This window comes from Pygoscelis adeliae, unplaced genomic scaffold (assembly GCF_000699105.1).
Source record: "Pygoscelis adeliae isolate BGI_AS28 unplaced genomic scaffold, ASM69910v1 Scaffold14, whole genome shotgun sequence".
In the NCBI taxonomy this organism is placed as follows: domain Eukaryota; kingdom Metazoa; phylum Chordata; class Aves; order Sphenisciformes; family Spheniscidae; genus Pygoscelis; species Pygoscelis adeliae.
In genome coordinates this window covers 6,380,738-6,408,718 of record NW_008825109.1, presented here as the reverse complement: position 1 = coordinate 6,408,718, position 27,981 = coordinate 6,380,738, and the positions used below count along the sequence as shown (strand labels likewise).

The window sequence follows — 27,981 nt, the reverse complement described above, 5'->3', positions numbered from 1 at the left end:
TGCAATTGCTCACCACCCGCCAACCGATGCCCAGCCAGTCCCCGAGCAGTGGCTCCCCCCGGCCAGCTTTCCCCCAGTTTCTACACTGAGCATGACGTCACATGGTATGGAATATCCCTTTGGCCAGCTTGGGTCAGCTGTCCTGGCTGTGTCCCCTCCCAGCTTCTTGTGCACCTCCAGCCTTCTCAGTTGGTAGAGCATGGGAAGCTGAAAAGTCCTTGACTAGTGTAAGCATTACCTAGCAATAACTAAAACATCGGTGTGTTATCAACATTGTTCTCATCCTAAATCCAAAACACAGCACTATACCAGCTACTAGGAAGAAAATTAAACCTATCCCAGCCAAAACCAGGACAGCAGTCAAGTAGTTTGTGGTCAGGGAGCTGGAGCAAAAGCTCAACTCACAGCTAGGCCGTGGGGGAATGTCAGCTGAAGGCTAGTGAAATGGACTGCCTACAGAACAACATGGTGATAGGGAAACGAGTCACTGAAGCCAGCTATAAGCTTTCCCTCGATTCTGGCACATGTAAAGCATGGGAAGAAAGCTATGAGCCAGGCCACCTGGACAGCATAGTTTAAAAAAAAAAAAACCATCCCTGAAAATAAACTTGTATGAACTTTATAGCCATAAGCATTCCCATCTACAAACCACAGTTCTGTGGTTTACACAGGCCTTTCAAATGGGAAAGGGAGACACATCCCAGGAGCACAGGATTTTAGGTGATACTGCTGAGGAGCATGCTAACACTTAATATCAAGCAGTAGCTAGATGATTTCTAATTTCAGTAAAACACATTTCCCAGAAGACCTAAAAATATAAAAAGGCCATCAAATAGTTATCTGTCTTCATACTGTCTCTCTATTTTGCACTGACATTGGTATTTATTAGTTTCACTTGATTCCAGTTCTTTCTAGCTCCTTGTCTGCTTAATAGCACTAATATGTAAAGTTATGCATTTTCCAGTGAAGTTACTACTGACTGAAAGACTCTGGGACTCAATCTGCATGGCAAAAGCCTTATGAGGAGATGCATGGATTCTCCTGTCTTTCCTCTTGAGTAACTGATTACATGAGCTGGAAGAAAATGCAGAGATATTATAGTTATGATGAAAAACCAACATTATTTCTTATTTTCAAATGCCAACACACTTATTTTCTGAACAGACCACATAAGAACTGTTAGGCATTTTCCCCACTGCTGGAAAATTTGTAAGCATTTTTCTCTCTTTTAAAGGTCAAATATAGCTTACGTAGCATCTAGTCGTCAATATAGAATATACTCTTTGCAAAGTCTGAAGGCAAGGTATTAGAGTCATCATTCACAGTTTTTTCAGGTATATAAATTAGTGGTACCTATATACTTTGGCATCTGCAGATTGAAATACATGTTTTTCTTCAATGAATTATTATATCTGCATGAGTAACAATCCACACTTCTACAAAGGAATGTATGAACTATATATTTGCCATGCAGTCAACTTCTCCGGGACATTTCTTCTGAATTAATAAACAGAATGGCTCTGCCAGTCTGTCTCTTTGAAATGAGTGCATATTTCTCTGCGTATTACATTTGGAATCTCCAAAAACATGGTGGTGAAAGTAGGAAATGAATAATATTATTCAGTGTGGCATTGTGGTCATTTGACACGGGTTGAGACTGGTTGAACGTTAGTTACACAAGAATAATTTGAGGGCAAGCAGCCTGCTTAATCACTGCATCATTGCCAGCACCAGTTAATCATTAGGCGCCTGCAGGAATTTGAGCCCACCAGAAGTGGGTGTTCTCTCCCCAGTTCTAAAGCTATGGGGTCTGGAGTCACTCCAGGACAGACCCTACAGAGACCCCAGGAGCAGCTGAGGGCCAACAGTGGCAGGGGGATTGCACAGCCCACCCCATGGGACCGACACAATGGCCCCTCCTTGACTTACTTCTGGAGCATGCCACCTTCCCCGCCACAGGACAGGGAGGCCATGTCACTTGTTAAGATATCTGTGACTTAAAAGTGTTCTTGGTATCCAAGCCCATTTAGCCCCCACACTGTCAATTTGGTCTCAAACCTTGACAAGATTATAGCAAATACATAGTAAAAGTTGAAAGGAAATCTGTCAGATCTATATATAGCTGTTATGGACATACCAGAAAAGAATGGGGTGAAAGCACTTGATCATTACTTTGGTGGTTACTAGTCTGTACCTTGGCAAATTATTCTGTGTTGGTGGATTTCATGAACAGAGGTCCACCACTACGAATTCTTGGTATGAATTTTATTTTAATCCAGAATTGTTTTTTTCCCCCCAAAAAAACTCCTATATGAATTAATTATATTCTTGCCCACATTCTTTCTGGATTCTCAGCTATCTCTGTATGAGAAACTTTCAGAGCCAGGAGTGTGCATTTCAAAATCAGACCTGTAGAGAGGGTGCAGTTATTTTCATGTCACAGAGGTATAGCCAAAGGTAGCACCCTCCTTGTTCACACCTGCACAGCCAACACTGGCCACTGACAGCCAGCGCTGCACTGAAAGCATAATTCAAAAATCTATTAAGTTTAACCAATGAAAAATATATGTATACACTGAGAACAGTGTTAAGTCTGGTTTTGATCAGTGTAACTAACACTTATACATTTACAGGTCCACACTCCACTGTTCCGATTAGTTTTAAATTACTATAAATAACTGCACAGAGCAAACTGCAAATATTTAACTAAGTTTTTCTTTCAAATCAACTTCAGTTAACCAGCACAACTCATGTTTGTAGACAGGGTTGCAATCATTTGGGCACTTTTCAAAGTGAAGAATTACAAAGATCTGATCTTTAAATTTGTTTCTTTCCACATCTCAAAAATAATGACTACCCTTTATTAAGGTACTAGCAGAGTTATCTCACCTAAACAGGAGATCAACTGTAAAAAGAAAAATTATATGCTTCTGGCTTAACAAAGAAGAAAACAAAATCACAAAAATCACACAGCAGAAGCTTGTAGCATACTAAATGCAGCCAAACTCTCACTGTAAAAAAACTTGGCTGGATGCTAATGCTACTGTTCACATCTGAGAACTGCTGTTGCAGGACTGAAAAAACCTAAATACCCATTTTACATAGAACCCTAATTTCCTTTACTTCCTTTGAAGAAAAGCAACACTAATAGTTTGTTATGGGAATGACTGATCAACCACAGAAAATAAAGGTTTATAAATTTAATCACTGCTCCCAACACTGTGAGAGAGAAGTCTTATAACCTTATAGCTCAGGCACCAGTTTTGATGGCAGTAACAAGTTGCCACTTTCATACTGGAGCTGCAGAAGACAAGGAGCTCAAATCACATTCTACTAAATAAATGAGCTGGTTTGATTTTACTAAGGTGGCCTGTATCTCTCAGTCCTGCTACACTTTTAATGACCCAAAGGTACACAAATAATTCCTCTACTGCAAGTTGTCCTTAAACGATTCCGTTAATTTAAGCACTCAATCTTAAACCGCATCTGGGAATTCTGATAATCCAACCATTTTCAAAAGCTGTGGTTTTCATGATACTTTCCTACAGATTTAGACCTTTAGCTTTAAGCGGGCAACACAGAATACATTCACAAAAACAAACGTGAAAATTAATATCAAAATGAATTAATTTTCACTAATTTGCATACAGTTATATAATGTCTCTACCTTAAAATAGAAATTTGGTAAAATTATAAGAATTAAAATGTGTTCTGTAAGTTCTGGATAGAGAGCAGAGACTAGAATGCAAAGAACATACCTGGAGTTGCGTATCAGCTGCAGCACACACCTTTTTGGACTCACATAGTCTTGACACCATGTTTTTTGGTAGTGGCTTGAATTAAAAAAAAAAGTCAGAACATATTTAGAATTGTTGTATATTTGTAAATAGTATGTTTACTACTAGAAAAGGCTGAAGATGCAAAAAAAGACTCCTGGTGGTAATAAAAACATATTTGAAGTGCTTCACATTGAGGAAGGAAATCTCACTTGCTAAACAAAGCATTAAATGGGCAATTAAAATATCAGCAGTAATTTACATAGCAATCAAGAAATCACTGTGTTCAGTGTGTGTGTTTCTATAAATTGATCCTATGTTCCCTTATATGCCTGTTAAAAATAGTATGACTATCTTTAGAGATAAAGAACAGATGGGGCAGTTAAAGTCCTCCCAGGTCATCCTGACTAATCTTCAAAAGCAGATATTATACTAGATTCTCCTGTTGGTCTTTGAGCATAGCGCACTTAGGTGTACATGGAGGCCCACGTAACTCCCATTGAGCTGGCGGGGTTTTTGTAACTTCAACTGGGACAGCATCAGGCCTTCTACCCTAACCCACATAAAAATGTTTGGTCATACTGAACAGTAAATATTTACCCTTTGAAATTTTTAACAAAGTTGAATTTATTCCACATCTATGGCAATAATATTATCCATGCCATCACAGGCTGAAAGTCAGAGACCTTTTTCAAGTCATTAAGCAAATTCTTTTTTACTTTCTATCCAGACGTCTACAAGTACCTCCAAAGACTTTTTAATGCCAGATTTTTAAGAATTTCTGTATATGAATGCTTGACCTTACACTTCTTCCGCTGCTTCCTGAAGCTTTTCAATAAATGTTTTTCCTAGTAAGCATATTCTTTTTTTTGCTAGCAGTTTTATTAACTGAACATATTAAATATGGTTAAAATAACTGGGTTTTTGCTAAAACATTGTTACTACAAGTTGCACAATGTAATACAGATGTTTGGTATTACACTGAACTCTAAAAGCATACCTACACTTTTACAGTGTGTTGAAGTGTTTGAGAAATAATACATGAAAGTCTACAGACGCTGATGGCAGAGCCATATGTTTAGATTCTGTGCAAATGATATGTCTTCAAGACAAACAATGTTAATGTTCACAGAATAAAAACCCAACTCCAGAGAAATTACACATAAGTGAGGAAAAAGTTATCAATTAACTCTGTGGAATCTGGAAGTTAAAGCAGGTAAGAAAAACTCTCAGGCTGCACAGCTGTTTTATGCAGTAGCTTGCCAAGGCTTGTAACCTCTTCTCCAAGACAAATGTTAGCTGGGTCAAGAATGGGATAGAACACCACCCGCTATTTTGCCTGTCATAAATGTGCACAGCTGTTAAATTTCAACACAGAAAAATGAACCAATGAACATGAAGTCTGTCCTACAGTATATCCTTGTTAGGCCAGTATTTCCCTTCCCAAATACAAAAATTCTGTTTCAAATTACATGATTTTGGACTACTAGAGTAAGATTAAATGGGCAGTTATCCATAGTAATAAAGATGTTAGTAGCTGACTACCTTGAGGTTCCATTACTGGATTTAGTATTGTTCAAAATACTACTTAATTATGTAGAAAAATTCTTACTGCAAGAAGCAAAGTAGAAAAAAAATACAAATGGTAAAAAGTATTTTGGTTGGACAGTTTTCTTCCTGGCTCTATGAACATCTCTTGTCTCATCCTCTTACACAGAGTGAGGCATGCACTTCAACGACTTTTCATCCTGGAACTAAAGCATATGTGGGTTTGCAATAACACAGTTTCAGTTGTCATGCAAGAAACCCTTCTGTAAGGAAATCCATAGACTTTTGAACAGATTTTGTTATTAAGCACCAAACCTATCAGCAAGTTTTGGCAGGTTTTTGGAGGCTTTCATTTCCTAGTGAAGTAGTACAGTATGGAATTAAACAAAACTGATTTCTTCTAGGGGCACCTGTATTTTGGATACAGTAAAGTATGAGAAAACTGGATGGGAGTTCTTAAACTCTAGTTTGTCAGTGTTAAAAAAGCTGAACATCCAAAAGCTTGGCAACAGCAAATATGTATATTTTACTCAGTTGTAATTTAAGAGCGTTAAAGCCAAGAGCACTCCTACCAGTAAGGTCAAACCAGCTCTTTCAACATAATGGATTTTCAATTTTATATTTCGGCTATATTAAATGATGGTAAGAGGAAGTTAAACGCACAGGCTTTCAGCTGATACACAAAATATATAGAACAAAAGGCACTAAGACATTTCTAATTGGCATTTTGGTAAACCACTATCCCACAGATCCTCAACTGAATTGGGAAATCCAAGTTTGCAGTTCACTGGGGCACAGAGCAGCAAGGTTTGGTGATGCGGACAGACTTTATATGCTCCCTGGGAGAGTTGGTCACATCCAGCCCTGCCCAAGAAACAACTGAAGCAGGTCTAATTCTCAGTTCAGAGCTAAGCATTTCTTACAGACTCTCCACCCAAGAGAATCTTGTCTTCTTTTGACTGTACTGCAAATAGCAGTCTTCTCCGGCTTGAGGTCAGCTGAAAAGGCAGCCTCTGCATTCACCCGTTTCTTCCTTATGTTCTGCTACAAGCACCTATCCTATTCTAAATCGAACTCCTGAGGGGAGACACAGAATGACCACTAATAATGTACTAAAATCTCTTTGCACGGGGGATGGCTTAGCATCACCTTCTAGAGATCAAGTAAAATGTAGGTAATACCAAAAGCCTCCAAGAAAATCTTTTTATCTTTTTTGCAGCCATATGAATATCAAACAAACAATGTAGATCCACTCTGCTCTGAAGATCAAGCTCTACTGTTCGAGCAGATTAAAATCAACAGGAAATTACAAATGACTCATGACAATACTTATTGGCAAAAAGGCACAGGAGAAAGACATAAATGTTCTTTTGTTTAAATCTATCAGTGCCACTGATCTGGCTCAAAGATTGTGTTGTGATCATAATTCACCAGCCAAGCGAATTTGGCACCAGAAAAACATTGTCAAAATTAGATTAAATTGAAAGAATGATAAAAAGGACATCACTTATTTTTCCCAAAGCACCTTTGGGATTTTAAAATTTAAGTTTTCAGGGAACTAAAATTAGACTCCAGAGGGTTTTTCAAAGATCACCACTCCTCTGCAAAGTTTGTTTCTGTGAATGTCAGGCAGAGAGATATGCTGAGGTCTTGAACGTACTGAGGAAGATGTACTTGTTTCAGACAATAGAAACTATTTCTCCTTGCTCCATTACAATCTCATACAGCCCCTTAATAAGCAGCTGAGTGAAGAAAAAAATGCATCAGCAGGATTATTTTACTTATCCTGAAAGATGAGCTCTCCAATAAAACCAGAATCAAACTGTCATCCTCGTTCTAAAAGAAAGACTTCACAGAGCTTTGGCTAAAACTGTTTTAAATGATTAACCATTACATTTTTAAAATTTAAACACTACATGCTTTACTTTGGGTTCCACTTTTCCATCCCTCTATATTAAGTAACTTTAAGATCTTGGCATGAATTTTTCAGCATGTTTGCCATGGTGGCTAAAAGAACAGAATTCCCTCTGTCCCAAAGCACGCTTAACTCCTTACTGCTGTGTAGTAACCGCAACATATTATGACTGTTTACTATCTGTGGGCTTATTCTTGTAATCATGCTAATACAATACTGCCTTTGTAATTCCATCTCTGTGAAAAAGGAAGTCAATTCAAATTTGAACAGCTGAAATACTGTCCTTTGTTCAAGAGAGCCTCCAAAGACACACAAGCTTAAAATGATCTAACTTGACAGACCTACCACATATCTGTGCACTTAACAAATGGAATTAAACAAACACACACAGTGATACAGAATGGTATGCATGCACCAGATTGTCTGCTTAAGCACTGTTATGACCTCATTCTGGTACAGCTTGAATTCATGAGCTTACCTGAGCAATTCAACTTGAGTAACTAATTAACACAGTCCTCTCTATTCCTTTTTTTTTTTTCCTCAAGGATTTTCTGTTTTGAGTTATCTTTAAGATGAAAGGAAAACCAGGCTAGCTACTTTCTTGGAACAAATGTTTTTGTGCTGGCCAGCTTTTTGAACTAAATTCACAAGACTTCCTCCTTTTGCCAGAAGAGCTTGCAAGCTTTTTCGCTCCTCAGTACTCAACAGCAAACCATCCAAAATGCACAGAAAGCAACAACAGGCTTTCTTTAAACTTCAAGATATTTTGGAGCAGATCCTCATGATCCACATCTGTATGCATAATGCATTCTCATCGTTGAAAGCCTGCCCACCAAACCCTTTTTCTGCAATGCTACTAGAAAACAGTTTTCAACAGTTCATATGTTTTAATAATCAAAACACCACCTCTTTCCCCTCCTCTTCCCATAAGCATAAGCACTGATCCTCAGTGAGGACTGCAGCTCAGGACCAATCCTTCTGCCTTTGCCATAAAAGCCAATTGTAATCAGAAGCTGAGACTACGCTACCAAATTTCTCTGATGTAATTATGTTAAGGAGGAGTGTTAAAAATGACATCACCCTAATACTTATACGCAAAAACTATAGCATAGATGCAGCCATGCAAAAATGCTTTTTCAAATTATCTGCACTGTGTCCTCAACAAGCTAGGTCAGTAAAAAACCCTCCTTCTGTCAACATCTAGCAGAGCTATGTTGGTGTAGTTGTTGCAGGAAAGATCCTTCTTGCACAGAAAAGCTCAGTCTCTTTACTCATAAAAAGAAACCTAATGGAAGTTCTCATACAGAACAACATTTGGATGAAATGGTTTTACAAATTTCACATTTTAACTGTTACATCTACCTTCCTTACTTCCCCTTGAAAAGGGGGTAAAGTGGACTCATTTTTCTTTCAAATAACTAAAGAACTGGAGAAGAAAATGTTGATTCAAATTTCCATTCGCATACCAAAAAATTAGTCAGGGAACAAAGACAGAAAATGTAAGCCCCAAAAGGATTTTTGTGAAGTTGTAAACATAAGAGAGCTGGGATTTTCTATTCAAAGTACTTTGTAACATATACACAACAGATAAAAGTAATTCCTGTAACAATCACTGAATTTCAGGAACAGAAAAGATGACTTCAATGTATTTGTATTTAAATGACAGATATGGAAATCTGATATCAGATTCTTGAAACTAGCTTAGATGAACCAACATAAGCAAAAGCAGATTTATATATGTTGGATAATGGCTTAAAAATACATTCTAAATTTTCAAAAAAGCAATTAAAAGGAAGCAGTCTAAAACCTTCAAGAGCCACACAGCAGTTTCAGGCTCTTTTTCTCATCTTCCAGCATAATCTATTCTTGCCCCCTTCAAGACTGAATTTCTACATTAAACCTCTCTCAATTGGTCTCTGAAAGGGCAAGATTTCACCACCAATAAACGGAGTAAGTTTTTGGAAATGCCAAATGGGACACAGCGCCTGGTTGTTAGCTTTTGCACTGCAACTAAACATGGTTTAGATTTGTTAAGCCATTTTGAAAATACAAAGCCATAAATAATGTTCCACAAATCTCTTTCAGATGTTTTAGTCAAGCTCATTCTCTGAACTTGTATGCAATCAGATTAACTCCACAATGTTTAAACACTACATGAACTTTATAGAGAACACTAGAAAGCTGTATTTCAGTATGTGGATTCAAACATACAAATGATGAACACTTGTGAACTGAGTACTTTTAACTCCAGGTTTCAAGGAGACTTTCTTAGTGCTCTGCAGAATTGATTGCTCTGTAAAAAACAAAAAAAAAAACCCAAAAACCAAAACCAGATTTACAGGCAAATTTCTCAGGCAGTATCTATTAAAATAGAAGTTACGCAACCTATTTTTCTAACTGTTACAGTGGAGGCAAACATAATTCCACTTTCATAATACTGAAATATACTGAATGCTTAGTATTGGATAAAAAGCTTCAGTAAAGTCTAACACTACACAATTTAAGAGGCTTTCTTGTTTTTGCATTGATGGGTAGTCTATTCTTCAACCATTACATTTGAGTACACTGAAACTTGCCTCAATCAAAAGCACTGGAAAAAGATCTTTTGTTATTGTTTACTGGTTTGTATTTTTGAAATGGCTGTACAAATATAAACCATGTTATGCTGCCAAGCATTAAAGCAACCACTGAAAGTCACCTTGTTCCAAAGAGCACTGTTTTCTAAATTACCCATAGAAAGTAGATTCTTGCATTAGACTTGCATAGAATAGCTTTATGTAAAAAAGGATCAGAGTTTTAATGCAGAGATTCATGACTGCCAGAATCTAACTAATCCTGATCTTAATCAAATTCTAAATAAAGCAGTACACTTTTCATCATAAAATATTTCAATCACTACCCTACACTGTGCTAAAAATGGGAGTTTTTAAACACTGCAGATCATTTTCATTTATTTCCATGATTTGGTACCTGAGCTTTATTTTAAGTCAGACTTTAGAAGGTTCAATGAAGAATGACTATTTTTGTCAGAACTTATCTGTAATTAAATTAAAAATTCCACATAACTTGATTCACACAGAAATTGCTCACCTACTACACTAAGTTTGTGTAGTGTAGAAACTACACAATATTTATAGGGAAAAAAGGTTGAAAGTTTTAAATATGTAATGGGAACCTTGGATATAAGGATCTGGTATTCTTTTACAGATTACATTTATCTTTTCTGCAATGATAATATTAACATTTTTTCTGAATAATTGAAATTATAATATTAAAATAATCTCTATCCATTGTTTATTTCTACTTTAAACATTATTAACAAATAACACATGAAAATGCGATTCTTTTCCCGCATACATTTATTCCTGTTTTCAATATTTTACATACGAATTTTCCCTACCTGTCCCGTTTTATAATGCCTTGCAAACTGGTTAACCACTCGATAGTCATTTGCAAAGTACTCCATCAGAATTGAGGGAACTTCAGCAAAATCAGTAGGACATCTGGTTCCTAGAGGTAGAATAATTGTACACATTAGCATTTGCTATTTTCATTAACACAAATAGTTAACTCTTCCCAAAAGATTTTGCAACTTTCAGTTTGGACTTTTGGTGAACTTTAATGTTCTTTCGTTTATTAAGTCAATATTTTATTTCCATAGCATTATTGTACATATTGCCAGAAAAGCTTCATTATAATCCTACACATTTTACTATAAATCACAAAGTAAAACAAAATATTTGAACAGCTGGGTGAGGCACCTTATAAAGCTCTGGATCACACCCTTTTTAAACTAAACCAGACTGCAGCCAAACTGGCCCTACATGAAACACCAAATCTATTTAAGTGTCCTAAACCTAAATCAAACTACAATGTAAATAAAACTCTGCCTTAATCCCATTCACAGTTACAATTTTTAGCTTCCATCTGTTTGCTGAGCTTACTTATGCTTTATATTAACCTCGCTTTATAATACCATTCATCCAAGGAACACTCTTGCAGATTGAAGGCATGTTCTAAGTTAGTGCAATGAGGTAATATCTTAGCAGTCAGTATTTTCAAAAAGCACTTTCCCAAAAACCTTATTTACGCTAATCTTTATCAGCACCGTACACAATGGAAGTTATTAAGAAGTATAACACATCACCAAATCAAAGCTGCATTTCTAATTTCTATGTTAGAGGTGTACAAAGTTGTTGCTTTAATAATGGACCCACCAAGTCATCACCTCTATCCCTGTCTGCTAGAGACAATGTCAACATTCAAAACTAGTCTTAAATGTAAGTACGGTTTGTGCTTCTACTATTCTTTCTTGAAGACTATTTTTTAAAATCACTCCTTTGATCTTTACAAATCTTTCTCTAATTTTTAATCTGAATTCATAATCTGTTTATACTCAGTGTTTTCAGACCAATACTGCTCTTTAGTATAAATAGCATTTCCCACACTGTTTTTTACCTCCTAAATTGAGAGAAACTATATTCTCTCAGCCATCATTATCCAAAGGCGAAATAAAGTCTAAAAGACTATCCATTTTAGCTCTTCTCTGCACCTGTTTCAGTTTGAATTCACCTTCAGACAAGAGACACAAAACCATGCCCAAGCACTGCATGAGGTTTCAGCAGTATCTTTCTTAATCATTCTAATACTTATTGCTGTTAGATACATCTGCTGTAATTTCAAACCACATTTGCTTCTTTCACAGACACATTAGCTGTTTGTAGTTCTGCATTAACACATAAAACTGTTCTTCTGTTCCTCTGTCACTGTTGAAATATCCATTTGATAGCATAAATTCTCTTTGCAATCTTTAAATGCATGATCTGCAATGTGTAGTTCTGAATTGCATTTTACTTCTAACACCGCAGTATCCAGTCATTCAGTTCTTATACAATACCCCAAATCCTTCTTTTGTGCCATCACATTTCATTAGTATTTTTTTTGTTGTTTGAAAATAATTTTAAAAAAGCCTAAAACAAGGCAAGTCCCAAGACAAATGCCTGCAGAACTACACTGATGTTCCCTTAGCCATTTATGCTTTCTCAGTGCTCCTTAACAAAGTGACAGAATTCTTTTAATAACCATTAAAAAGACTCCTGAAAAATTACATTATCTGAAAGTCAGAAAAGTAAAAGGTTGGGCAGTTATCTGGGATAAGTTAGTCCTCCTGTAAAACAAATGTAGGTATTCTCTACTGCATGATAAACTAAAATGGAACACAAGATAGGTTTTAAAAAATCATACACACACATATGCATTAAACAATCAAGAAATGCATATAGTAAAATGACAGATTAACTTAAAAAGAAGCACATCTTAAGTCAAAAACATACAGTATTATCCAAGTCTTGGGCCCATTAGCAGCAGAATAGGTTCCTGAATATTTGGGAATGTTAATCAGAAAAGGGGGGCAGGGGAGAGTAGGAAAGATGTCAAATACTCAGTGCATCTCAACTAGAACGTCAATTCTTTTGTTCTCATACTACCTTGTAGTCATCCTGTTTCCACATTTTGTCACCCTAGTGTCTCATGAGAGCAGATGGCCCCCTAACAGACATCCCTGGGACGAGCCATTTGATTGTCACACATTCCAAACCCTAAAAAAAAGGTTCTCTGCAGAAACAACACGACTGACCTTCGATGCTGCTTTTGCAACGCTAGATCTGGAGTGAAATCCCCTGGGATGCAGGACTGCCTGGAGCTAAGGCAATGCTGAAACCATACACGGGGGCTCATGGCAAGTTTCAGCCTCAAAATTAGCTATTTCCTGCCCCTTCGACTTTCCGACATGTAGTCGAATACAATTCACCACCGCAACAGTAGAACCCCACTAAAGCAGTTACTTTGGGCATACAAGTACCCTTGGAGGTCAAAAAGAGCGAGGCCATATGAGTGGAAGGGATGGGGGAGAGCAGTTAACCGTCCCAAGGACTATACAGAGCTTATACTGAAAGAGCATATACAGTGTTCATTTGTTTTAACAATGTCCAGTAGTGACATACTTACAAACAGCTCAGTCTATTTTAAGTAAATTTTCATCTTAAGAAAGAATATTTTGTCACTGGGTGCAAAGTATCTGTTGATAACACATAACTCTACCATGGACTCCCCTTTGTATCATTAGCATAATACAAAAATGGTAAAAAATTAAATAAAAATCCTTCAGACAAGGGAGCTACGATTTCATCTGTTTGGTTGTGGGTTTTTTCCTTTTAATAAGCAAATGTCTACTGCAAATGGGATTTCCAGCACACTATTATAGAAGAGGATATACCAAGCTGCCTGTAGATAAGAAAAGCAGCATTCCAAGCAGCTTTAGCCAGAACGTGTCTTTGACCCATTTGCCACAACTGCAGAAGGCCACAGCAGCCTGCCAACTGTCAGCCAATACACTCATTGCCACTGCTTCAGAAGAGGGACTAATGAAAAAAGGCAATATTCCTTTTCTGTGCATCCACTAAGCTGTGATTATGTATTCATTCATGTTCATTTACATATGATAAAAAGGCCTACCAGTTAAGCATGCTTGCAAATACAATACATTTTTAATTTATCAACTCAGAATCAACTAGAAAAGGCCTGGCTTTACAGATTTTCCATGCTGCCAGTGTATGCTCTTCGCAAGAACTACTTCACTAATTTTCCTTAATTCAATTTCCTAAATCATTTCCAACCCAGGATTCATTGTGCTTTTACACTAGGTACAAGTTTAGCTCAATTTATTTTCAATCCTCCAACTATTCCATTACTATAAACTCCACGTAAGGCAAACTTGCAAGAATGGATACCACCACTAGAACAGAAATTAGCAGTACAGAAAGAAGAGATAAAAATGCCTAATTCTTCTTAGGAGAATATTCAAGTGTTGTTTGGTTGGGTTTTAGATAGTATCTGTGGATTTGATATTGTATTTTCAAGTCATCAAAGATGTAGAAGTATCAACATGACTCAACCATTTCTGGTTCATCCTCTTTTTTTTTCTTGTTTTGGTTTGGGTTTTTTTTTCTTTTTTTTTTTTTAATCTACTCCCTTCTTCTAGAAATTAAACATTTAACTAAAACAACAACAAAAAAAAAAATCACTATTCTAACTTTCTTACCAGTCACATGTTGGTACCGAGTTCTTCCCAGCATAGAATGCATAGCATGTCCCATTTCATGGAAGAGATTCTCCATCATGCCAGGACTTAGTAGCGTTGGCGCACCCCTTGTTGAATGGGGCAGGCTAAGCATAAGAACAACTACAGGCAGCTGGTACTCTCCATTTTCCCTTAGCCTGCCTCCACGAACTGTAAAGTGACAATCCTTTTCAAGATAAAAGCAAACATATGGACAGCCAATGTCATTATATCAATGATATTAAAACAATGATGAAATTATTAAACTATTAAATCAAATCTGAACATATACTCAGTTACACAAGTTGAATTCAATGATCATTAACAGTGTTGTTCAATAGCACCACACTGTTTCTCCATCTTTATTATTTGCTTCATTTTCATAAGGGAACTACCTTATTCCATAAAGACAAGACTGTGTTGCTTTTAGAAAATTTTTTTGGTTTTATTTCAGAATTATCAAAACCTCTCAGTTTTTCTAAAAAATATCACTAGCTCAAAGAAATTTACTGATGTGCCAAATCCATAATTTACAGATTAAGTTCTCTCCTCATTCTTCCGCAGTAACTCCTTTATAAAATATACTGCACAGCACTTGTGGTGTATTGTGAAATATTAGCAAAACAGAGTAATATATTAAACTACTGTAGAGTTAAAGTTTGTCCACTTACCACCTCACTGAAGGTGGTAAATTGCAGATGCTTCTACAGAGTGAAGCGTCTATTGTACTGCATCATATAGTAAATATACTGGCACTCATGAGTGAGTGAACCACAACAGTTGGAACCATCTACAGTTTTAAGTAGAATTTTAAATAAAAATTAGTTGTCATTAGGACCTTTCAACTTTAGAGAGTATTAAAATTTCAGATTGTTTTTACTTGTAAATAGTAGGCCAGAAAACAGGTGTTTAAAAAACTACCATTTCTCTAAACAGAGTTCTATGACGTTTCATAGTGCCTGTCACTCTGTAGAACAAAGAGTCTGAGTTTGGCCTATCAGATGGCATTTTTTAAATGAAAGGTTACTCACAAAAATATTTTACCTAAAACCACATTTGCAGTTACATACTTTCCCTGTTTAAATTTAATTTATTTTAAATTGAGATAACTTCTACTAAGCTTACACTGAACGCAAATGGCCCTTAATGCTACAGTCATTACTCAAATAAAAACCACGCTGGAATCAGATCATAAATGTTACCTGATGTGGTTTATCAGGTCGCTGAAAGAAGTCACAATAGATGTATCCTAGCAAACCTTCAGTTTCATGAACAACAGCCTGAAGAAAAAAAAAGTATCATTTCCACAGTGAAAGCACTGATAAGATGTATAAATTGAAGACAGTATTCTAATCCAAAGATCTGTAATGAATAAATGACAAACTGGGAATAACTAATGTAAAATCTGTTGGTAATTTTAGTTGGAAAAAAATATATACAAGATTCACAACTTGTCCCTCAAACTACAGCCATTTCTGCATTTCACTCAAAACTAGTCACAGATTAGTATCAAAAGTAACACTGTAGCCCCTAAATGACTTCTCAGAAGTCAACAGTAACAGAAGCTGATTTACCATGGAAATAAAAATAGAAAGAGTAAGGAGTAATTATAAATTGACCCACAGGATATAAAGAACAGCAGCTTTTGCTGGAGGTGAAAGAGCAGTGAAGAAGATCTGGCAGTGAATACACGGAGAGAAGACAACAGAGGAACCTGGGAGGCTGATGAGTAAATTATTGCCCAAGTTTTTATTTCCACCCTCCCCTAAAAAGAGGGCAAAAAAATAAAGATGTAAAAAACAATCTCAAAGTAAAGATGACATACAGAATAAAAAAATGAGGCAAAACCACATGACTGCTAGGATATGCACCTACAGCACTCTAGTCGTCCACAGTCATCTACAAATTGAAACTAAAAAACACAAGTAGGGTTCGTTCAAAAGGACGGCTTGAAAGGTACAACAATAATCTCCAAACAGAGAAAGTGCTTCTGATTCAGGCACCCGTCATGCAGAGACATATTATAAAGGCCATAAAATACCAAGCATACAAAAGGCACTTAGAGAGAGTACAAAGCCCTTGAGGTCTAACTTCCAACTAAAGTTAGACAACTAGTGTGTGCTTTTGATAGGTACCCAAGTAATTTAAAAACAAAATCTGATTCATGGCTCAGAGGAACACACCATCTTGTCTAACTTCCCTTTGTTGTTTCAGATGTTGGGAACAAGAATACTTACCAACTTTCGAACATCTTCAGACCAAACCTCTCCTCTCTGTGTCTGTTCAGCATAAAGGGAGATTCCTAGGAGCTGACTGAACAAAGAGTTCAAACCTTCCATGCACGCCCCAAGAGAGAAAAATGGACAGTACAAGCCAGGATCAATATTGTACCTAAGGAAATACAAGAATCCCAAACCAGTCAGTTAGTTGAGCTACATAAACTGCAGTCTTCACCACCGAGTCATAGGATGTGACAAAATACACCAGATAAGCCTCAAAGCCCTTACTGAGCATGTTTGGCTTTATTTTTCAAATACTGAAATTAAGTCACACACTAGTTACGGCACGGTGCTTCACAGTAACTCAATTTTTCTTATATTCAAATTTGGACACCAAATTCAGCAGATGTTGACTATGATTTTCAGAGATGTGGCGAACACGTAGCTCAAACAGACCATGGCAACACCATGGGTGGCCAGGCTGTGGCTTTTGATCCACAAGAGGCCAATGGCACTCCAGTGCCATTCCCATGCCAAGGCTGCGCCGTGTGACTGATCAGAAAATGGAGCTGGTTTTGGCTGTGGTGTAAGCCAAATCCTCAGCTAGGGCAGGAAACCAACCAGTAAGCACTGCTGACTCTGCAGTCTTGTCCTTCTCTGGAGCAATAGAAACACCAAGGAGACACAATCACCTCCCACACATGAATCACACCTCAAGCTCTGGGGACTCTCTGAACCATGTAGAAAGTATCTTACAGCTTTGAGCCACGTGAAGATTTTAGTATGTGATGTGGAGTTCAAACATGGCCAAGCTTCCTGAGCCTAACATCAAACAACTAAGTATGTCCAAGACACTGTAGCACAGAAGACACATGTGGGGATGAAGACACCATGCATCTGTGTGCACACACATAAACTGAGAATGAACAAAAAGCAATTATAAAAGTAGTTCAGAGATGTATGCAGCCTATACCTGGGCTTAAACTTCCTGAGACTCTGACCCTAAAAAGTAAACAAACTACAAGTGTAGCAAGCAAACAAATGCTTTGCAAACTTATACCTTCCACAAGCTGCTCAGGGCCACAAAACTCTCTGGAGACGACAGCAAAATCAGAACTGGAATCTGCTTGTAGTTGTGCGCGCACCCCAAATGGCAAAAATGCTCTTGCTCCCCCATTTCACATACGAAGTCCAAGTGTTAAGTCATTTATACCATTTTCTGAGGTCTCAGAGTAAAGACCATTCAGAGAATCACAGTCCCTCCCTTCTATCTTTATTCTTTCATGCTCTTGTACTTTTGCTTCTTAATGAAATGGTAACTAGTCACCAAAATTTAAACACGCATCAGCTAGACTACAATAGCTGAACACCAAAGGTGAGAACCAATGCTATTTTAAGGCCTATGATCAAAAGGCTTAGTTAGAGACCAGCTGTGAAAAAGTCAGCTAGTCCCTATCCACTTACCTACCCTTCCTTCTTTCCCACTCCCACACACAGAAGAGAAGACCTAAAACCAAAATCCACTGGGCATACTGCATTTGCCAATATGCTGCTTACAACTGCAGCTGTAATTCACTACCCAGCTTCACTATACTGTGATGCACAGCAGGGTGCAATTACTTCTCTAAGCCACGGCACTCGTTCTTGAATATGTCACTGTATTTTGTTTTATTTTCCTAGTATCCTTTGTGTTACCTTTATCACGTACTCTAGCAGCATTTTGCAATTACCATAGCAACATCTGTCAAAAATACAGGTATGCTCAGTTACAGCATTTTGCTTATTTTCACACTACAAATACAAGAAGCTAAAGCCGAGGTATTCCATTCTATTTTTTAATGATACTAGAACATAGAAAAAAAAGCAGGTTTTGCCTCTACCATACTGACACAACTTCTTCAAGATGCATGCAACACTTAAATTCACACTCTGCATGCTGCAATACACACATTTTCCTTCTTACTCAAAAGGAGTCTTGACACCAAAAGAACAAAAATAAGCATGACAAATCACTTTAGATCAAGTTAGATAAAAAAACTGGAAGCAAGTCTCTAAAAGAAAGCAGAAGAGATGAGCTAATTTCCATGTAATAAGCCACAGAAATTTGGAGTACGAAGGACACTGCTTTACACCCAGAGCCACCCAGAAGTACAGAATTACAGTGTATTGTACAGTGTTGAATATCCTGAGATTTTTAAGTCAGTACTTCCTAAGAACTGCAGCTCCTTCAACAGTGGCACTTTTTGGAAAGCTGTAGTAGGTAAATCTCATAGAATCATAGAATCATAGAATCATTAGATCCTCCGCTTCGGAGCCCTTCGCCTCGGTGGCTTCGCTGAAATGGTGGGTACACCGGGTTTTTCAGATGTCTCCACACTTTTATAGTATCACCCTGTGATCACCTATGCTCAGATTGTTACCGTGAAAACTTAAATCCACCACTAAGTGCTTCAGTCCTCCTGATTCTGCCCTGAAGCTTTCCCTGCATACAGACTATAGACCTGTTAAAATGATCCTTTATTAAAAGGAAAAATAACACCTTTTAGCAGTGAGTCATAACAACCTCCGTAATAGTTTAGGACTGTTTTTTGTCACATCACTTTAAAATCTTATACCATCATCCTATATACTACTATGAATATTAAGCTGAGTTTCCCATTTGTAATTAAACAACTGCTTCTTTAACTAAGGACTGACCATAAATGAAAAGTTCACTATAAAAATACTGTCTCAATAGAAGTTTACTATAATGTGAAGCAGGATTTCTCCACATACACCCCTCCAAGCCGGGAAACATGATTATCCTTATTTTTAAAATTACAACATTTATTTCAAAATAAATTAAGGATGAAATAGTAGGTAATGATACTGTTTTTGTATAGCTAAAAAATTACATGAAAAAAAAGACAAAGTTATGCATCACTTTTAGTCCTAATTCAACCTTGAGTTAAGTAGTAACCTAGAGCTAGATCTCCTCAGAGCCAATTCAGATGAGCAGCATTTATTAGTTCTGGCTCTGCCCGAATCCTGCTCGTCCCACACTGGTTTCTGCAGAGCCATTCAAATTTACCGTATCTTGGTTTAGGTTCCAGAAAGATTTATTAATCCAGGTGCAGCACAAAGCCCACCTACAACATTGTCTCAGAACCAGGGGAGTAATACAGACACGTTCAAGTGGTTTCTTATGGAGGTTGCATGAGGACTCTCTGCAGGGCTTTTTGCAGAGCTCAGTTCAATCAGCCCCGACAAAGCTATGCTGATGATGTGCAAAGCCCGTCTAGTACCTTCACATCCTCCTCCCCCCAGACACCCAGTATCATCCACGGTTTCCGTGACATTTCCTCCCTGTCAACTGGGGGAAGAGAGCTGATTGTACGAGATATTTTGAGAAAGAACCCATATGATACAATACTACAAACACACACTTCAGTAAATCAAAATTTAACTCCACCAACAGCTCACAGTCATAGCAAACCATCAGGATTTCACGGCTGCAGGAAATTAAAACATGTAACTCCTACCAGTGAGTTCAGCTGCAGGAAAAGAGAATATGAAAATGGTAAGAAAGTCAAGAGCAGCACCCTTGAAAACACTTAATGAAATTAAGCCACATTTACACAGGAAGCAAGAAAAATCAAAAGAAGTGTGATATCAAGAGAGACCACACTGCTCAAAATTTTCTGAAGAGCAGAAATTTTTTCTGACAGACCAGCTAATCCTGGAAACCATTTCCAAGCACATGAAAGACAAGAAAGTCATCAGGAGTAGTCAGCATGGATTCACCAAGAGCAAGTCATGCTTGATGTCCTGGTTTCAGCTCGGATAGATTTAATTTTCTTCCCAGTACAAAAGACCTGAGTCACCTCAATTTCATTTTTCAGGGAATCATTCAGGCATTATGCACAGGCAAGGAATCTGCTGATGAATTCTGGTTCTTTTTATTATCTTGAATATCTTCTAAACTTTCTGTTTAAAGTAATATTAAAGAAATTCAGGGTATAAAACTGAAATTCAGAACATAAGAGTGGCCAGTGCGATAATCTGAAGCAAGGAAGATGTACCCTTGGTGAAAGAGGATCGGATCAGGGAACACTTAAGCAATCTGGACATACATAATCCCACAGGCCCTGATGGGATGCTGAGTGCTGAGGCAGCTGGCAGATGGCATTGCAAGGTGACTCTCAGTAATCTTTGATCAATCATGGCCACTGGGAGAAGTGCCAAAAGACTGGAGAAAAACAATGTTACTCCTATCTTCAAGAAGGGCAAGAAGGATAACCCAGGGAACTACAGGCTGGTTAGTCTCACCTCAATCGCTAGGTGGTGGAGCAGCTAATCCTGGAAACCATTTCCAGGCTCACAAACAACAAAAAAAAATCATCAGGAATAGTCAGCATGGATTCACCAAGGGCAAGTCACGCTTAATCAACTCGATAACCTTATATGATTAAACAACCAGCCTGGTAGATGAGGGGAGAGCTGTGGATATTGTCTACCTGGACTTCAGCAAGAATTTTGACACTGTCTCCCATAGGATCCTCACAGAGAAGCTGCTGATGTACAGGCTGGATGATCAGACAGTGAGGTGGATTAAAAACTGGCTGAATGGCTGGGCCCGGAGGTGATCAGTGCCACAAAGTCTAGTTGGAGGCCAGTAACTAGCGGTGTACCCCAGGGGTCAATACTGGGTCTAGTCCTGTTTAACATCTTCATTAATGACGTGGATGATGGGGCAGAGTTCAACAAAGAGAAGTACAAAGTCCTGCACCTGGGGAGGAACAACTCCAGGCACCGGTATACGCTGGGGGCCACCCAGCAAGAAAGCAGTTTGGATGAAAAGGACCTGGGGATCCTGGTGGACACCAAGTTGAACATGAGCCCTTGCTGCAAAAAAGGTGAATGTTATCCTGGGCTGCATTAGGCAAAGTATTGGCAGCAGGTTGAGGGAGGGGATCCTTCCCTGGTGAGGCCACACCTGGAGTGCTGTGTCCAGTGCTGGGCTCCTCAGTACAAAGAGAGACATGGACATACTGGAGAGAATCCAACAAAGGCCCACTAAGATGACAGACTGAAGCATTTCTTCTATCAGGAAGGGCTGAGAGAGCTGGGACTGTTCAGCCTAGAGAAGAGAAGGCTCAGGGGGATCTTATTAATGACTATCAATACCTGAAGGGAGGGTGCAAAGAGGACAGAGCCAGGCTCTTGTCAGTGGTGCCCAGTGACAGGACAAGGGGCAATGGGTACAGACTAAAACACAGGAGGTTCCCTCTGAACATCAGGAAACACTTTTTCCCTGTGAGGGTGACCAAGCACTGGCACAGATTGCCCAAAGAGATTGTGGAGTCTTCATCCTAGGAGATACTCAAAAGCCGCCTGGACATGGTCCTGGGCAACTGGCTCTAGGTAGCCCTGCTTGAGCAGGGGGGTTGGACCAGATGACCTCCAGAGCTCCCTTCCAACCTCAACTATTCTGTGATTCTGCGAAGATGTCATATGGAGCCTAGGACTAAGACCACACAGCTGTAGTATGAGATAGACTCCAGCTTTATCAGAGGAGGACAACATTTCATACTAACTGCAGAGGATTACCACGCTCAGCTGAAATACTGGATTAACGTGTTTGCTGGGGGGCAGAGGGGAAGAACTCTGAAACTACTTTATGTTTCATTTTGTTTCTGTCAAAAATGCAGATACATACTACCAGGAAAAAGCAGTGATATTTCTTCATGGATTGAAGAGCTGACATTAATATATTATGGGGAGAAGATAAGTGCCTACTTCTTCCTCATTCTCAGCACTCCTTGAACATGTGCATTGTCCCCATGAACTTACCCAATGATGAAGAGGATGGGGAGAAGGCTTTCTGATAGGTATTTTGTAATACACTGTAACTAACGAGAGGCGGGGGGCAGAAATCAGTCTGTAATAGTTTTGTGTTTTGGAAAAGCACGATACTTATCCACCCACACATGAAAATAGCAGTAACAGACTGTACTGGCTTAGGGCAGACTCCCCAGGGGAACTAGTCCCCTACCCTGGCTAATGTTTGAAGATGTCACAATCTTGACATTTTGAGTACAATGAGGTCCTGATTAAACAACCACTTTAATAATAACTACACAAAGTTAATATCAGTCACTTCTGGTAGAACATTGTCAGGATCAAACCTCTCCCACATTTAATGAAAGATGTGTGCCGATATTCCTCTTGCTAATGGAAAATTGCAAAAAAGTTTTGAAAAACAACATTTTTTTGTACAGAACACACACAAAAAAATGTTTCTAGTTCTGATCTCACTTATTTCTCCATTTCTGCCTTGCCTTCTACACCAGTCTACAAACAAAGATCAAAGACAAAGATTCTGAAAAATCCTCAAATAGCACTACTGCCTTACAACACAAGACTGATATTTAAATTACTTTTGGACAATCCTGACAGCAGTCAGTGGTGATTATTATACCTTATCTGGCATCCATTGTTTGTTTGTTTGTTTGCTTGCCACTGCAATGTCATAGGAGTTACGAAGAAAGTGGTTAAAATATGACAATATAAAGCAATTTTCACAATCACATTATAATAATCAATAACACACTTCAAAATGAGTATCAGGTACTGAAAAAAAGCTACTGCTCCAGGAAATGGATAGTACATCTTCAAAAATCTTTGTTTAATACCAGTCTATACCCACTAAGCAGTAATCATTCCAGACACCAAAACACAGATTTAATTCACAAGTTTTGAATTTGGCCTTACCTCATACATGAACTCTCTTTTCACAAATCAAGTAAGACCAACTATCACTGAAGAAAGCCTAACCCCAAACTTGCACTGATTCCAGGAAAACTTTCTCTTTGGGCTTATTTAGGAATAGAAATCAGCCAAAACCTCAGCTATCTGAAGCTGATGTCCTACAACCAAAAACTCAGTTCCTGGAATTATTATTAATAGATGATCTTGCCTTTCAGTGCCAAGAGCAAGCATATGACTGACTCTTTTCTGAGCCCCCACCTTCAGGATTTAATGCTACTCAATGCAGCATGAAAGGTGTAACACTAGATAAGATTAGAGGACAATGGGGAAAAGGGAAGAAATTAATTTAAAAGACTTGAATCTTTCCAAAAAAAAGAATAGTCAATGAGCAGAACAGGAAATCCTACAATCTCTACTAGATCTGTAAAACTGAAGTCTGGCTGGAGGGTGTGGGTGGAAAAGTATTTGAAAGAGTTTACAGACAAACTACATGCTCCCTTATTGAAGATTCTTGCTTTATTCCAGGCACTCAAGCGGTAGCAGCCATTAGGAACTTCATTGTTTCCAGATGACAGGAAAAAAGCATCTGTTTGCTAGCAAATGATTACCCAACCTCAGTTATTCACAGCTTCATCACCTTAGTGAAGCTGCAAGAACACAACATTTCCCAGGCACAGTATTTCAGTGTTCAAATTCACGCTAATCTAAAACACCATAGCACAACTTCTTGGCAGCAATGAGGACTGCGATTGTGACAGCAAGACAATCTTCTCTTCCCTCAGTCCTTTGAATGAAATTTCTAATGCTGTTCAAGGGTCTCGGGTTGTACCTTCAAAACGCTCTCTGACCCAGGCCAGATTATCTAAAAGACCACATAAAAATCCAAGATGAAGACTCTATCAATACACTCCTTTAGCATTTTAAACTGCCCTGTAACAAAGATAGAACTTGTCTGTGTTAGGATGCAGAGCCTTTTTGAGGGCTGATCCAAGACTGTAAAATTAATTTCTTCTGGAGCTAAAGGGGAAACTCAAAGTTCACCATCTTCTATCCCAGGTGTATGGTGTTTCTTTGATGACTTTTTTTCAAATGTGAAACCAAGTGTATTTGAAAATGCACACAAAAGCCTCCCAACAAAACCCTACCAAAACAAGGCATTCCACTGCGCATTACTTCTCTATTGATAGAATGAAAGGACAAAAACGTTAATGAATTAACTGATAGTGACCAACTCTATATAAAAAGGAGCAGTCTCCAAAGTACTACAGTTTAGCCTGCCCCCGAACTGCTCACCGGTCAGAGCAAAGCAATCTTCATAATCTTCATGTTAATAACTATTGATGACCCTACTGTGCATATAATTATTTTTATTATACTACATGTTAAAGTAGCAGCCATGCTAAGAATCACTTTATGCATGATTTTCAAGCTGTTATCAACTCTGGGCTTGGATAGCTTTGTTCCTTCTATTTAAAACAAATAGTAAAAATTTCAAATAAAACTGCAAGAAGCAGCTGCTTTAATATGAGAACACTCCTTCTGGGCACTCTTTGGCAAGCTGCCTCTACATCTATTCAGCCAAGTTACAATTTTTATCTCCAACAGGAAATGCATTCAAGTATTTTTGGGAAAAGAAATCAGAAAGGAAGTTATTACAACCCATACTGAACTACGCTAACAGGCATTCTGCTACCAGTAAAATTTCTGCTAAGGGTTACTGCTACTAGCAAGAAAGGTTAATGTTCTAGAGACAGACAGCTAAAATCTGCGCTGGAAACCAACTGGAGCTCCATTTGGCGACGAAAACTGCAGAGAAGTGCCTGAAGACACGTTTTCTTGTATGCTGTAATTTGCAGCTTGCTTGCTGCACCAGCTGAGCAGACAGACAGAATTCAATGGGAAGGATGCATGTGGCATATTAACGTAACTAGCAGAACATTGTACTGCTGTCTGCAAAGCTGGCAAATACATGGAAACATGGTTACAGCACTTCCTAAGGAAGAAAAAGGATTCAGGTCAGCTAAGCAAGCCAGGGCAAGAATCAAACACCCTTTCACTTAAAATGTGAGTTCTGGGCCCCAGCAAGGTGATTCAGAGTGCTTCAGATAAGCACCTAGGATGCCTATGTCACCAGAAGAAAGCAGACACAAATATAATGCCACTCTCGGGCTTAGCAAGGTACCAACTAGAGCTAACTAGCAGAAGTCTTGAGCTCAGCTATGAGCTCTTGCTCCTCTCTGGAACTTAGGCTTCCCTGACTGGACTGCATGTTGTATACCTGAATCCCAAGAGGATGAACAGCACAGCCTTTTCTATGGGAAGATGCCTTTGAAAATGCAGGCAAAGGAGATGGAAGAATGGTGGTCTGATGAATCACAACAGAACTTTGCAGAGAACTACATACTCCAGTCAAAAAGATTTGTTACCATAGAACTTTTCTTGCAGGGTATCCGAGGTCAAAAAAAAAAGTATGGATTGATTTTGATACTTGCAGTGCTACAAAAAGTTTCCCCAACTACCCTTGAACTTGGGCATGCAAATTTTCTTAAGCCCTTATGTGAACCTTAAAGGATCTGAATGCACTTCTGGAAGAGCAGGAAAAGGAAATACCAAAATTTCTATCCATTACAGACATACACACCAGAAAACACAATTATTAATCTAAAAGATGACTTCCTGAAATCAAGAAGACATTTTTACATGACTAGATATTAAAAAGAAAAAAAAAAAATTGCTTTTAATTTAGATGTAGGAAATATCATATTACGTTTAGGTAAAAAAATAAAGGACACCAGTATATAAATCTCACATTAAACAAACCAGAAACAGCATCAACAAATATATACATGAACTCATGTACAGTGGAAAAGAACATTTTTCTCTGTGCCAAACTTCACTTAGCTACTTTGACTTTAAAAAAAAAAAATCAAGAATTAGAAGTAGTCCCTTTTATTGTAATAACAAACCTTAAATTATTTTGTTGTTCCTGTAGAATTGCATAACTCATACGCTTAAATGTCCAAAACTGTGAAAGACTGAGAAGCACAAAAATGAACAAAAGAAGTTTGTTCTGCTTTCATTTTGTCTTGAAACGTATTCCAGTAACTTAATTCACTCTGAACATCTGATTTCAAATGCCAAAGCATTTGCGTTTATAACAAAGCCCAGGAAAGAATGAAAATTTTCTTATGTACTTTATGTCAGAATGTGAGCTCAGAACCTTTACAAAGAGAAATCTCAGTACCCTCCTAAAGAAAGTAGAAATATCAAAGAAAACAGTAGTTTCTTTGATGTAAATTCCTGCTTTATATTAAAGGATAAACTATGTTAAAAAAATCCAGACACCTTACTTTTACAGTATGCAGCCCAGCACTATTTTTAAAAGAAGTAATGTAGCCAAACCAATTTAAAAGCCAATTTTAAAAAGAAGTTAACTGACACAATGAGGTTTGGTTATTCTTCAAGAACAGCAGGCTTCAAACAAAAAGGTTGTGTCCCTGTAAAGAACAAAGATGTAGTATGTGATTATAAATAATTATTTCTAAGCTTGTATGACTTCACTGAGTCTAAATAAAATGCAGACTTCTAAAATCACTTTCACTTAAGCCGTATATTTGGAAGGAAACTAAGAATAAAGTCATGCTACACGAAACAGTCTATTAAGAATGCTTTTTATAAACTTGGACATCAGGGATATTTGAGTAGGATCACCATTCTTCAGAACATGAGCATTCAGACTCCTAACAATTGCAAATCAGCTGCTTGGCAAGAATTCTTATTGGTGGCTAGTAAATGTAGTCCCTGATATATCCTGACTTTTTTTTTTTTTTTTTTTAGAAAAATTATTATCCTGTTGACATCCACGAAAATATAGAACACTAAGTTAACTATCTCTAATAAAACAGATTCTGTCAAAACTTTCAAAGAAACTTAAAAATCTTGTTAGTGGAAGATAAAAGTGAGATGAACCCCCCAGGTTAACTTAAAGAGATCAAGACAAGGAAAACTCCTTCCAATTTTAATTTCATGCCAGACTATGGAATTTAATTCTTTACCTGAAGGGAGACTCTTAACCATGATTTATAGAAAACTCTGGATTTCTTAAAAATAATAATAATAATAGGAAGCCTTTGTACTCTCATCAACCATAAAATAGCACCTGTATCTCACATTCCGTTTTTCTTTCTGTTAACTGTACTTTGTAGAATATTTTGGAGGAGGTCAGGGTGTAATTCGGATTATTGGTTTGGTATCGACACTGTATGCAACTTTTAGATTTGACTGTTTTCAAATCAACAATAATTTCTTTGTCCTTCCACAATGTTTTGAATAAAGAAATAATTCTTGAAATTTCAACTCTGCTTCACAGCAACCCTTTCAAGGACTTCCAGGTTTTCCTCCAAAAAGCTTAGTCCACTAGCTTAGGGACTGGTAAGTTAAATGGACTTTTGCGCCTTCATTAGTTGATTTAATAGAAGGCATGCCTTCCCTTGCTTATAAACAGATAGTTATAGAAAGTTTTCCTTCTCTATGAGCACTTTGGTTGAAAGATTTCCTGGTTCTTTTAAAATTTGCATTATTTTTCCACTTCAGCTTTCAATCTGAACAGAGTGACAGTTTTCTCACATATTCCACAAAGGGTTTAGGCTATTTTTC

General features: G+C 37.8%; 1 protein-coding gene across 1 annotated transcript in view; it reads right to left on the bottom strand.

Moving 5' to 3' along the window:
* MIPEP (mitochondrial intermediate peptidase) overlaps window positions 1-27,981 on the bottom strand; it is an 80,522-nt gene that overhangs the window by 30,385 nt on the left and 22,156 nt on the right. The window contains exons 11-15 of the mRNA XM_009327881.1: window positions 16,594-16,747; window positions 15,559-15,636; window positions 14,339-14,543; window positions 10,640-10,749; window positions 3,759-3,833 (exon numbers count right to left, since the gene is read on the bottom strand). Of these exons, the coding sequence (XP_009326156.1) occupies window positions 3,759-3,833; window positions 10,640-10,749; window positions 14,339-14,543; window positions 15,559-15,636; window positions 16,594-16,747 (622 nt within the window). The remainder of the gene's footprint in view (window positions 1-3,758; window positions 3,834-10,639; window positions 10,750-14,338; window positions 14,544-15,558; window positions 15,637-16,593; window positions 16,748-27,981) is intronic.